This window comes from Castor canadensis, chromosome 14 (assembly GCF_047511655.1).
Source record: "Castor canadensis chromosome 14, mCasCan1.hap1v2, whole genome shotgun sequence".
In the NCBI taxonomy this organism is placed as follows: domain Eukaryota; kingdom Metazoa; phylum Chordata; class Mammalia; order Rodentia; family Castoridae; genus Castor; species Castor canadensis.
In genome coordinates, this window is record NC_133399.1 from 7,748,494 (window position 1) to 7,760,976 (window position 12,483).

At 34.6% G+C, this 12,483-nt stretch overlaps 1 protein-coding gene across 1 annotated transcript; it reads right to left on the reverse strand.

The window, feature by feature from the left end:
• Positions 1-240: 240 nt before the first annotated feature.
• LOC141416329 (olfactory receptor 7A10-like) lies at positions 241-1,158 on the reverse strand. The gene has a single exon (XM_074053402.1). The coding sequence runs from the start codon at positions 1,156-1,158 to the stop codon at positions 241-243; it is 918 nt and encodes a 305-aa protein (XP_073909503.1).
• Positions 1,159-12,483: the final 11,325 nt, after the last annotated feature.

Consider the following 12,483-nt stretch of genomic DNA (forward strand, 5'->3'; position numbering starts at 1 on the left):
ATGATCAAATGGTGATGTTTGGATGCCATAGAAAGAATAATGTATAATAAAGTTAATTTTGTGATTGAACTATATAGAGATGTTGAAACAAAAGAAGCAGAAACTTCAGGAATAAAATAGATACATAAAATCTTATTTCTACTATCTTATAAAAGAACCCCAATTTCTTCCTGAGGTTTTAAGCCCTGCGTCTATGGAAAGTTCTTCAGTACAGGGCAATGTGTCTTGTTACAGTTTCCTTCAGAAGAGTCTTTTCAGAGCACTATGAATGTCTTTGTTCCTGAGACTGTAGATGAAGGGGTTCAGCATGGGGGTGACTACACTGTACATCACTGAGGCTGTTGCAGTTGAGTGTGAGTTTGGAGTGACAGCAGAACTGAAGTACACTCCCAACACAGTGCAATAAAATAAGGAGACAACTGAGAGGTGAGATACACAGGTGGAGAATGCTTTGTATTTCCCTTGAGCTGATGAGATTGCACAGATAGAGGAAATGATCTTAGAGTAAGAGTACAGGATGCCAGCAAGGGGAAAACAAACCAGCAGCACAGATGCAGAATAAATTACCACATCATTAAGAAAGGTGTCAGAGCAGGCATGGTGGATCACCTGGTTAAGTTCACAGAAAAAGTGTGGGATTTCTGAGTGTGCACAAAAAGACAGCCTCAGGGCTATTAAGCTTTGTATAACTGAATGCAGGGCACTCACCATCCAGGACACCAGAACCAGCAACACACAGAGCTGGGGGCTCATGATGACTGTGTAGTGCAGGGGGTGACGGATGGCCACAAAGCGATCATAGGCCATCACAACCAGCAGAAAGTTGTCCAACACTGAAAACAGTAGGAAAAAATGCATTTGGGTAATGCAGTTTTCATACGTTATAACTTTGCTCTTTGTACGTATGTTTAAGAGCATCTTTGGGACAGTGGTGGAGGTGAAGCAGATGTCCACAAAGGACAGGTTGGAGAGGAGGAAGTACATGGGTGTGTGCAGGTGGGGTTCTGAGATCATGGCAAGGATGATGAGTAAGTTCCCAAGAATAGTGACCAGGTACATTGAGAGAAAAAACCCGAAGATGAGAGGCTGCAATCTAGGATCCTCTGAAATTCCCAGAAGAAGAAATTCTGAAATTTGTGTGTCATTCTCTGCCCTCATGTTGTTGATATGTCTAACACAAAAAGAAAAAGAGTATGACATATTTATGCAGTGCTAACTTGTCTAAAATGATATCATGTATATTCTATAGTGCATACATACACTGATTCTTATACTTCATGTATGGTTTCACTCCTCTTCAAGGAATCCACTTGCCTTCTCTGTTTTCTAATTCCTACCTGACTCTTAGACTTTCCTCAAAAGAATGCATTCAGAAATTTGATTTTCTTTCATTCATTTGAGGAATATCATTTAGCAATGATTATGTTGCAAGTATTGTCCAGGAAATGTTTGGTCTGTGTTTAAAAAGCAAATGTTCCCCCATTGAATGAAAGAGAAGTAACACCAAGAAATAAAAGCACACATAAGAAGCTAACAAAATAATCATGGTGGTAACAGTTACAAGGGAATTTTGTGAGTTTTACTTTGTTTTCTTGAGCTGTTGGTGACTTGGGGTGGTTAAGTGTGGGTTTTATTTATTTACTTTTTAAGTTTTTATTGGTATAAATTAATTGGACAAAGGGGTTTCATTGTTATTTTCCATACATACTATAATGTATTTTGACCCAAATGCACCTCAAATCTATTCCTCTTTCTTACACATCTTTTCCTTTTTAACAATTGGTAGTAAGTTTCATTGAGCTACTTTCATAATATATAATTGAGATCTGCTGTTTTCATACATAGATAATGTACTTCAAACATATTCACCACCATCATCATTTTTTCTCCCACTGGCTCCTTGTAAATTGTACCCACTTTGCAATCTTCTCATAGTATTATTATTATTGATATTTAGGCCTAGATTCCCCCATATGAGCAAAAATATGTGTACTTGTCTTTCTGAGCTTTGCTCATCTCAGTCAGCATGATGATCTCCAGTTCTATCCATTTTCCTGCCAGTGACTTCTGGGGATTTAACCCAAGTCTTTCCTTATTCATGTTAGGCAATTGCCTTACCAGTGAGTACATCTCCAGCTCAGAAACAATTGCTATGGAAAAAAAAAGCTGGTGAAAAGGAGAAGGTATACAAGTGAGTTATATTGTACAGGTAGAATTTATTCAGGAAAGACTGGCAGATTGGTAACATTTGAAAAGAGACATGAAGAACACCGGCAAAGAGTCAAAATTTTATCTTCACATATTTTGTGCCAGTGCAAAGTCACTTAGGAAGGAGCTTATTTCAGATGTTCAAATTTATGGGAGGTCAGTGTGATTAGGAGAATGAGAAATAGGGAGAATGATGACCGATGATGTAAGAGAACAAACCATGTGGGCTTACTGCTGCTTCAACTTCCAGAAATAAGCTGTCTCTCTTTTCAGATACTGGATTTGCATTTTAAGTTTCCTGTAAATGTGCGGGGAATTGAAATGGGTCCCCTGGTTATTTCTACTTTTTGCCTTATCTACTGTCATCTATTGCCAAACTCTGGCTAGGGTAGCCAAAATGTAACTTTGTATTATGAGTTATATTGTGGAAAATATTGAACTTATTTCCCTTTCTCTTAAACCTACTTTCAACTTTGTGCGCACACACACACACACACACACATCACTTCATAGCATGCCATATGCTGTGGTCTCCTGGGTATGTGTTATTACCATGTTTTCTCTCACCCCAACACACTATTAGAAAGGAATGGATATCAGACAAACTGTCTGTATCAACTTATCTTTCCCCAAAAGGATATATAAATGGCACCCTGAATTACCCACTTGTAAATCACTCATATACATGAAACCATGGGGTTCCATTTTGGAATGTTCATTTTCTATCCTGAATTTAAAGAAATAAAAATTGACTCATTAATCCTAGACAGAGAAATAAAATGCCCCTTAAGGGGAGAAAATGATAATAATCTCAGGAGATCCTGAGAGACTACAAGGAAGAAAAATCTTTGCTGTTTGTGGTTGCATTACACCTCCAAGTGTATCTCCTTAAGGACTAGGAAAACAATAAAATGTCAAAATACAGATTGCTCTAAATACAAATGTTAGGATACCTTTTGGGTGCCAAGATACTTATACATTAGACATGCCCCTAGGATGTTAAAAGTGCAAAGGAAAGAGAAAACCAAAAATTAAAAAACAAAAGATACATACAAGGAACAAAATTTGGACATTCATATGAAATATTAGAAGAAATTTTTCATGAACCATTTAATATTAATTTGATTACTTGAGTTTTTCATTGATGTAATAGTTGTACTGAGATATGGAATACAACATGATGTTTCAATACATCACATTGAATTTATGCATATATGCATTTGTATTGATCAAATTAGAACATTTATCACCTCAAAAGATTAGTTTCATCATGCTGAGAATTTTCAAAATCCTCCCTTATAGTTGCATTGAAATATACAACCCATTATTGTTAGCTATAGTTGGTTAACTGTGCAAAAGAACACCAAATGGACTCCTCCCATCTCATTGTAACTTTGGGCCCTTTCATTCAACTCTTGCCATTGTCACCATGACAATTCTTCCCTTTTACACTGAACAAAATCCTAATCCCCAAGGACACCCTAATTATACTGTGTTATGTTTCAACATTATGATTCAAGATGCAGAAGGACAGAGATTTGCTTGCTTCTTTCACCATTCTGTTTTCACAATGGTTTATGAATATTAATGTATTATATAGAATGAAATTAAACAAATGGAAAAGTCATGAAATAAAAGAAGGTCAAGGGAGATAAAAGGATATGAAATTAACTGAGTGGTCTCAATACAACTATATTTAAAAAATTGGATGGAGCTTCAGGTATTGAGTGGATGAAGCCAAATATCACAAAAAAAATTTAATGCTATGAACATAAGTTAAAAATTTATGGATAAAAACCTAGAACTTAAACAATATAACTGATATGTTCCTCAAATAATGTGATAAGTAGGACTTGCCCACTAACTACTTATTGAATAAATACTGAGTTATGTTTCCTTACATATGGATATTTACAACATGAAAAGTTTGTATTTTATTTGACAAGCTTTGATAATAAAATTTAAAAGGCATAAATTCCTGTGTATTTGGAAGTAAATAAATTTGGTCTCCTAGCTTGTATAATTTACTGAGAATCAGTGGAATCAAATACTTCACTATATGAGTAAAATAATTTTAGTTTACAATAACATCAAGAAAGCCTCATGGGTGGGCAAAATAGTCTAAAATAAAGGGAAAAACTCACAAGAATATAGAAATAATTCACTAAGTAAAATTTAAAGTTTCATGACCCAAATTATCACTCCAAGAGTCAATACAGCAATAATAATCTGTAAAATTCCATTGAAATTCTAGTAATGTTTTTTTTAAAAAATGGACTTAGAATAATAATAAACAATTCAAGATGACATTCCGTCTCAGGAGGAAAAAATGATTTCAAATAACTCTATGATCCTGCACAGAAGAAGTCTGATTACTCTTCCCTTCTAGTTAACTTAAGATTTTTGGAACAAGTGTTCTAACTTACACTAAAACCACTTTCAGTCCCTCAATCCCTCAATCCCATCACATCATTGTGAACAATAATTCTGCGTTGTTGAGCTCAATGTTCAATTTTCTTTCCAGTGTGTGGTAAATAAACACATCAATGAATTAGTCAAACAAGCAAGCAAACATTCAGAGCCCTCTCTCAGCTCTGGTCTCAGCTGGACTGCATCTTGTGTGACCTTGGGTAAATGTTCTTGTCTTCCATCTTTCAGAAACTCTCCTGCATCTCCAATGAACTCTGAGACTCACCTGGATGGGTTTTGCAAATACAAGGTCTCCACCGTAGTTCCAAATCCCTCCTATATTATTGACAATATAGACTAAGGCTATGTAGCTAGACACAACAGAAGGAATGGCTCAAGCATGAGTTTCCAAGCCAGATGATGACTCCAAGGGGAAACAACCATGTTCCATCCAGACCCAGCCTACACATGCTAAGGGAAAAAGAGAGGGAATGTATTTTAATTTTTGTATGCCAGCTCATTAGGCACATTTCCCTCTTGTTATCCCAAACTTAAGCACCATCGTTTCCCTTGGGATGTCTCTCTGCACATAAAGAAATTTTTCTTAATGATTCTGCGTTCCTAAGTCATCAAGTGAATTAGTCTTTGTTACTTCTTTTCATTAACTCTTAGATTTCAAAATGTCTTACTTCCAAACACCTTTCGCCAATCCTCAATTAAAGTTGACTCCAAAGTCCAAGACTGATGAACCTGTCTTTATCTGGTCTGTTGGGGGTACATCCCCAGATATTTTAAAAATTACCTTTCCAACAACAAGTGTAGTCTTTGACCCCTTGACACAAAACAATTAATTATTATAATCCTTGGCTATATGGTACTTTTTCCAAACATTGAAAATATCATGTTTATAACATATGATTAAGACCTATCATTTAGTCGTGTGTTTGTAAACCCTTTCATAATTCAAAGGGTTATATTCAGATATTTTTATGGACAAAGTCTTGATATTAGCAACGAAAAGGTTTCTCCTATTTAGTTTTCAAAAAGTCAATTCTTTGTGTTCTATACTATTATGACCCTCATTCTACACCATAGTGATGGAGATGGAATGGTGAGTTGAACTTCCCAGTTGGGCTCACTGTTATCATCTCAACAGATGAGTTTTAGAGGAGACAGAAATATTCAGTCTATAACAGAATGGAAAAACCATTATGGCAATCATAGAACATAGCAAGCAACATAGATATTTGGATTTTTATTCTTTTTACCATATATTAATTGTACAAAATACAGGGTATCATATATTTGCATAATATGTATAATGTACTCTAAATATATATATATAATCTCCCCAGTAAATTATCATGTCCTGATTCTCTCTTAATGGTACTCTATTTCCCAAATACACCTACATTAATATCTGATCATTTTAATCTAGATTCTGCATTAGATACAAAATATTTGATATGTGACTTTCTGAGTCTGAGTTATTTTGTTAAACATTGTAATTTGCAGTTTCATTAATTTCCATACAAATAATCCATGATCCCTAAACCAGTATCAAAGAAAATACTTAAAGGAATACCAAGTATTGAAGAAGAAGACCAGCATAACCAAAATAATATAAGAAATAATAAATGTCCTAGAGGAGTAAATCAGATACAGGAAATAATCAAGCGTTACAAAAACAACAAAATGACAAGAATTAATATGTACATTTAAGTAATTATCCTGAATGTTAATGATCTAAATTATCCAAGTAAAAGACAGACTGATAGATTAGAATACAAAGCAAGAACCCACACTTTGTCACCTATGAGAAACACACCTCACTAGCAAACATAAATACAGGCTTGAAGTGAAAGGAAGGGGAAAGTTACTCCAAGCATATGATATTTGGAAGCAAACTGGGGTATCATTACACATATCAAACAAGGCAGAATTCAAATCAAATTATTCAGAAGACACAAAGAATATCAATTCATATCAACAAAGGGAACGATCCAATAAGAGGATATAACAATTATATGCCTATATGCATCAACTGTCAGGGCACCCAATTCAATAAAACAAACAATACTGGACATTAAAGCACATATATTCCTCAACACAAAAATACTGATGACTGTGCAACCACTCACACCAACAGATATGATGTAAACATACAAAAAACAATGAAACCTCAGAAATAAGTGGCATTTTAGATCAAATCAACTTAGCAAACATACCCAAACTACCACACCCAACAGCCACAAATACACATTCTTCTCGGCAACTCATGAATCTTTCTCCAAACTAAACCACATTTAAGGATATAAAACAAGCTTCAAAAAATACAATATAATTGAAATACCTATTTTTATCTTATCTGATATAAATTAACAAAACTAGAACTCAACGGAGAAACATATTTACCAGACAAGAGGTGTAAAAGTCTCCTTCACTGTGGATACCCCAGAAACCTAGAGGTTCATTAGGGAATAATTTGAAAACTAATATTCCAATAATTTTGAGAACCTTGAAGAAATTGATTCATTTCTAGATACCTGTGATTTAAAAAAATTAAACCAAGAATATAGAAATAACTTAAATAGTTCAGTACAGAGTGATGAGATTTAAAGAATTTTTTAAATCTCCAAAAAAGAAAAGCCAAACACCAGATAGAATCAATGCTGAATTTACTAGATACTGAAAGAACTAACAATAATAATCTTCAAAATATTAAAAAATACACAAAGGCAAACAAATCTTCGAAGCTCATTCAATGAAGCCAGTATTATCCTCATACCAAAACTAGGTAAGGACTTAACAAAACATAAGCTATAGAGAAATGTCCTTAATGAAAATAGATATAAAAACCCTAAATGAAACACTTGGAAATAAAATTGAACAGCACAGTAAGAAGATAATACAATATGTATTCTAGGATTTCAAGGATGGATCAACATCAATAAATCAATAAATGTAACACAGCAGATAAACAGAAGCAAAGACAAGAATAACATAATTGTCTCAAAAGGTGAGAAAAAGCATTTGAGAAAAATCAACTTTTCATGATTAAATCCCTCAAGAAACTAGGAGTACAAGGTTTATACCTCCAAATAATTAGGAATGCACATACCCACCTATAGTCAATATTATGCTGAATAGAGAAAAACTGAAAGCAATACCTCTGAATCAGGAATCATGGATATCCACTGTCTTCACTCTTATTCAATACAGTGCTTATATTCTTAGCCAGAGTAAGAAGGCAAGAGAAATACAAAGTGATACAAATAGGAATGGAAGAAATTTTCAGATGATGAAATTCTATACTTAGAAAACCATAAATATCCATGAAAAACTTCTTAAATATGATTTTTTAAATTTCAGTAAAGTAGCAGGTTACAGAATCAACAGACAAAAATCAGTTGTACATACCAATAATGAAAATGCCAAGGAAACAAAACAATTCCATTTGAAATACACTCAAAAATACATAAAAGCAAACAACTAGACAGGGAGAAGACCTCTAAAATGAAAACTGTAAAGCACTGAAGGAGGAAATTAAATCAGATACTAGGAGATGGGAAAAGCCTAAAGAATTGTAGCAAATCTTTGCCATGTATTCATTCAAGATGAGATTAATATCTTCAATGTAAGTACTTCAAAAGTTAAATAGTAAAAAGGAAAATATGTCACTCAGTAAGTGAGCAATGGAATTGAAAAGATGCTTTTCAAATGAAAATGGTCAGTAAGTACACAGAGAAATTTCAACATCCTTTTCATTTATGTCATCACAGTCACAGTGGCTGTTGTAGAAAGCAAAAACAAACACTGGTGAGGATCTGGGGGAAAAAACCTTTTAGTCACTGTTGGTGGGAATGTAAATTATTCTAGCTAGTATGAAAATAAGTATTGAGTTCCCACAAAAAATTTTAAAATGTAGGTTCAATATGATCCACTCATATCAACTGTGAGTATTACCCAAAAGAGTCACAGTCAGCATACTACAGAGTTACTATTTACGCAGATCTATCACGACTATGTGCAATACACAAAATGTGGAATCAGCCTAGGTGCCCGTCAAGAGATAAAGAAAAATGTGCTACATCAACCAAATGGAATTTTATCCTGGAATTAATAAGAATGCAATTATGTCATTTGTGGGAAAAATGGATGGAACTAGAGATCATCATGATAAGTGAAATAAGCCAGTCCAACAAAGAAAATAGAACATGTTTTCTCTCTGTTTGCAGAAGCTGGGGAAAAAAATAAAACAAAACAGGAAACAAGAAAAGCTCATGAAAGTAAAAGGGAAAATATTAGGGAGTTGGATGGGGCAAAGAAGGGGGAACTGTGTAGAGAATATAAGAAAGAGTAGCAAATTGAACCTAATCATATGGCATTATATACATGTTGAAAATATCATGAAGAAATCCCTTTATTGTGCAATTTAATTTATGCTAATGAAACTTATTTCAAAAGAAGAAAGTATTGGCATACTTCTATCAGCTCCTGTTAAAAAAATATGAATTATTTATCATATCAATTCCTATTTTCCTTCAATGACAGAACTCTTGTCTGTTGTTTTACACTTTGGTTCTAGATAGATTATGATGCTTTAATAAATTTATGTTTCCATTGCTCAATATAGTGATGATAATTGTGTTTTTCATTTGCACTTTAACATTTAGCTGAACTAAATGTTCAGCTTCTTAGTTGTAATAGCTGTCCATTTGGTTGTAATTCTCCATTTTATCATCAAAAATGTGTCAATTTGCTTTTACCAAATATGTCAAGCAGAAATTTTTTCTTCTTCTGGCACATGGGTTTGAAATTTCAGGACAGTATTGGTTTGTGTTTTAGCAAGTGTGTTTATTTGTCTTCACTTTGAACTCCATGGATTTTCCTCAAATAATTTTATGTAAGTTTGAAACAAGGAAGCTATTTTTATGGTCATGCCACATCCTTCTCTTTAAAATTTTCTTAAATGTCATTGGCATCTGTTATGTTGATCCTATTATATCTCTTAGTGTATATTAACTGTAGTAAGGAGTTTCATTGTGATTTTCCATATATGAATATAATTTACTTTAATCAAATCCACCTCCTCTAACACAATGATCTCCACTCTTCCACTAATTTTCCTGCAAATAATGTGGTTTCATTATTGTTTAAGGCTGAAAAATACTCCATTATAAACACATCCCACATTTTCTTCATTTGTTCATCAATTTATGAGAACCTAGTCTGATTCTACAGTTTGGCTATTGTGAATAGTGCTGTGATAGACATGGATGAGCAGGTATGTCACTTTTTATTGATTTATGCTCCTTCAGATATATATATGCCCAAGAGTGGAATTACAGGGTCATAAGATAAGTCTGTTTTTACTCCTTGGGTAAACCTCAGTACTTATCTTTGTAGTGGTTATGTAGTTTACATGTCCACCAACAGTGTATATGAGGACACTGTTTCCTCGTATCCTTACCAGCATTTGTGTTGCTCATTTTCTCGATGATGGCCCAGCTGAAGGTCAAGATGGAATCTCAGTGTGTCCTTGATTTGCACTTCCTTTATAGCTAAGGGCGATACACATTCTTTATGTAATTACGGGCTATTTGTGCTTCTCTTGAGAACTGTCAGCTCAACTGATTTGCCTATTTAGTACCCAAATGGTTTGTTCTTTTGGTGTTTAATGTTTTAACTCTTTGCCTGTTCTGTATTTTAATCCATGGTCTGATGAGTTGCTGGCTAATAAAATTTTCCCATTCTGTGGGTTGTCTCTTGATTCTAATGATGGTTTTCTTTGGTATGCAGAAGATTTTTAATTTGCTGCAATTATATTTGTCAATTCTTGCATTTATCTCCTGAGGAATTTGAACCCAATTAAGAACATGTTACATTTGCCCAAACCTCCAAGTGTTTTCTCTGTTCTACTGTTTAGAGGTCATGAATTCCTTTAGTGTTGATTTATCATGAAAGGTTTTCATTTGTCCTTCAATCATAAAGGATAGCTACGGTGAATACAGTAATCTATGTTGACAATTATTTTCTTTCATCGACTGAAACATACCATTCCATGTCCTCCTTGTTGTTAATGTTTCCATTGACGAATCTGCATTTATTCTGGTGGATTTGCCTTCATAGGTATCTTGGAACTTCTCTTGCAGCTTGCAATTTTCTTTCCTTAATCTGTATTCTGAATGTTTCAATTACATTATGTCATGGAGAGATTCTTTTCTAGTTTTGTCTGTTTTGAGTTGTAATACCCTGTTGTACCTTGATAATCATGTCTTTCTCAAATTCTAGAAACTTCTCTGCAATTACTTTATTAAAAATATTTTCTATGACTTTAGCTCACACCTCTTTTCTTCCTTATATTCCCATGGTTAGATCTTGTAATAATGCCCCAGAATTCTTGCATGTTACATGAATACTCTTTCATTTGTTCCTTTATACTCATCTGAGTGTTTCAATACATCTACTTTTTCCTTCTGCCATGATGCTTTACATTCAATTTGATCCAGAGTAATGGACAGGCTTTCAGCTGAAGTAGTTTCTTTTATTGTACTGTTATTTGAACTCTGGATGTTGCACTTGCTAGGCAGGCACTCTACCAATTGAGGGACAATCCCTGCCCTTTTTGACTTAGTTATTTTTATAATAGGGTCTCTCATTTATGTCCAGGCCAGCCAGGACTATGATCTTTCTATTTATGCTTCCATTACAGTTGGAATGACAGGCACATGCCAAGATTTTTTTAGGTTGAGGTGGGGTTTAAAAATCTTCTCTCCAGGCTAGCCTCAAACCATGAGCATATGAATATTTGTTTACTGAGTAGCTTGGATTACAGATGTGAGCCATCATGACAGGTTCAACTGCTCTTTATTTGCCTTATTGAGACTTAATTTTCAGAATTTCTGTTTCGTTTTTCACAATTTATCTGAATTGATTCCTCTTTCCTGTCCTACATTTTCATGCTCATCTCATTTAACTCTTTATTTGAATTCTCTTAGATTCATTACATTTATTCATGTCCTCTATCAGTTTTTGATCATTCTCATAATCATACTTTTGAATTTTTTTCTGAGAATTCATTCACTTAATTGTATTTAGCGTTTTTAACTATGGAGTGGTTGACTTTTGGAAATGTCATGTTGCCTTGTTCATATTTCTCCTACTTCATCATTCAGATTTCTACCTCTGAATTGAAATCATTGTTTGGACATTTTATTTAACTATAATCTTTCATAAGAAGTGTTCTCCCTTCTCAGACAGGACAGTGTAGTGGCAGGATCAAGGTGCAATTTCTTACCACTGGACTGGGAAGTATGACTCACCTACATACTCAGGGCTCTGTGTCACATCCTCAGGACTATGCAGATTCATGCATATCACCTGCATATTTCTGTACACGAGTTGGCTATCTCCTTCTGGGCTACTTTAAATGTAGAAGCTTACCTATTTTGTGTACAAAGAATCACTCCTGGCATAGGGAACCTGGCAAATTTCCCACTTGCTCCACCCACCCTCTAGTCTGTGACCCTGGGGACAGCAATGTCCCAAGTTAGGTGTAGCTCCTGAATGTATAAGAGTGGGAGAAACAAATAGCACCAAGTTCTGCACTGGTAAAGGAAGAATTGTGGGACAGAGGCACAAAACATGCTCTATTCAGTGCTTTCAGACCATTCCAAGTTGTTCTCTTTCCTGTGCTGGAGACAACGCTATGGAAATCACAAGATTTGGAAGGTATGGACTTCAGGCTTTCCATCCTGGGCTGGCAGCAAGCACATTGTGAGATGCAGATTTCCAGATTTGTTTCTCATTGCTTTCAAGCCCTACCTAGCAATTAATCTCCCTGCAGTGGGGGAGGACTCTGTA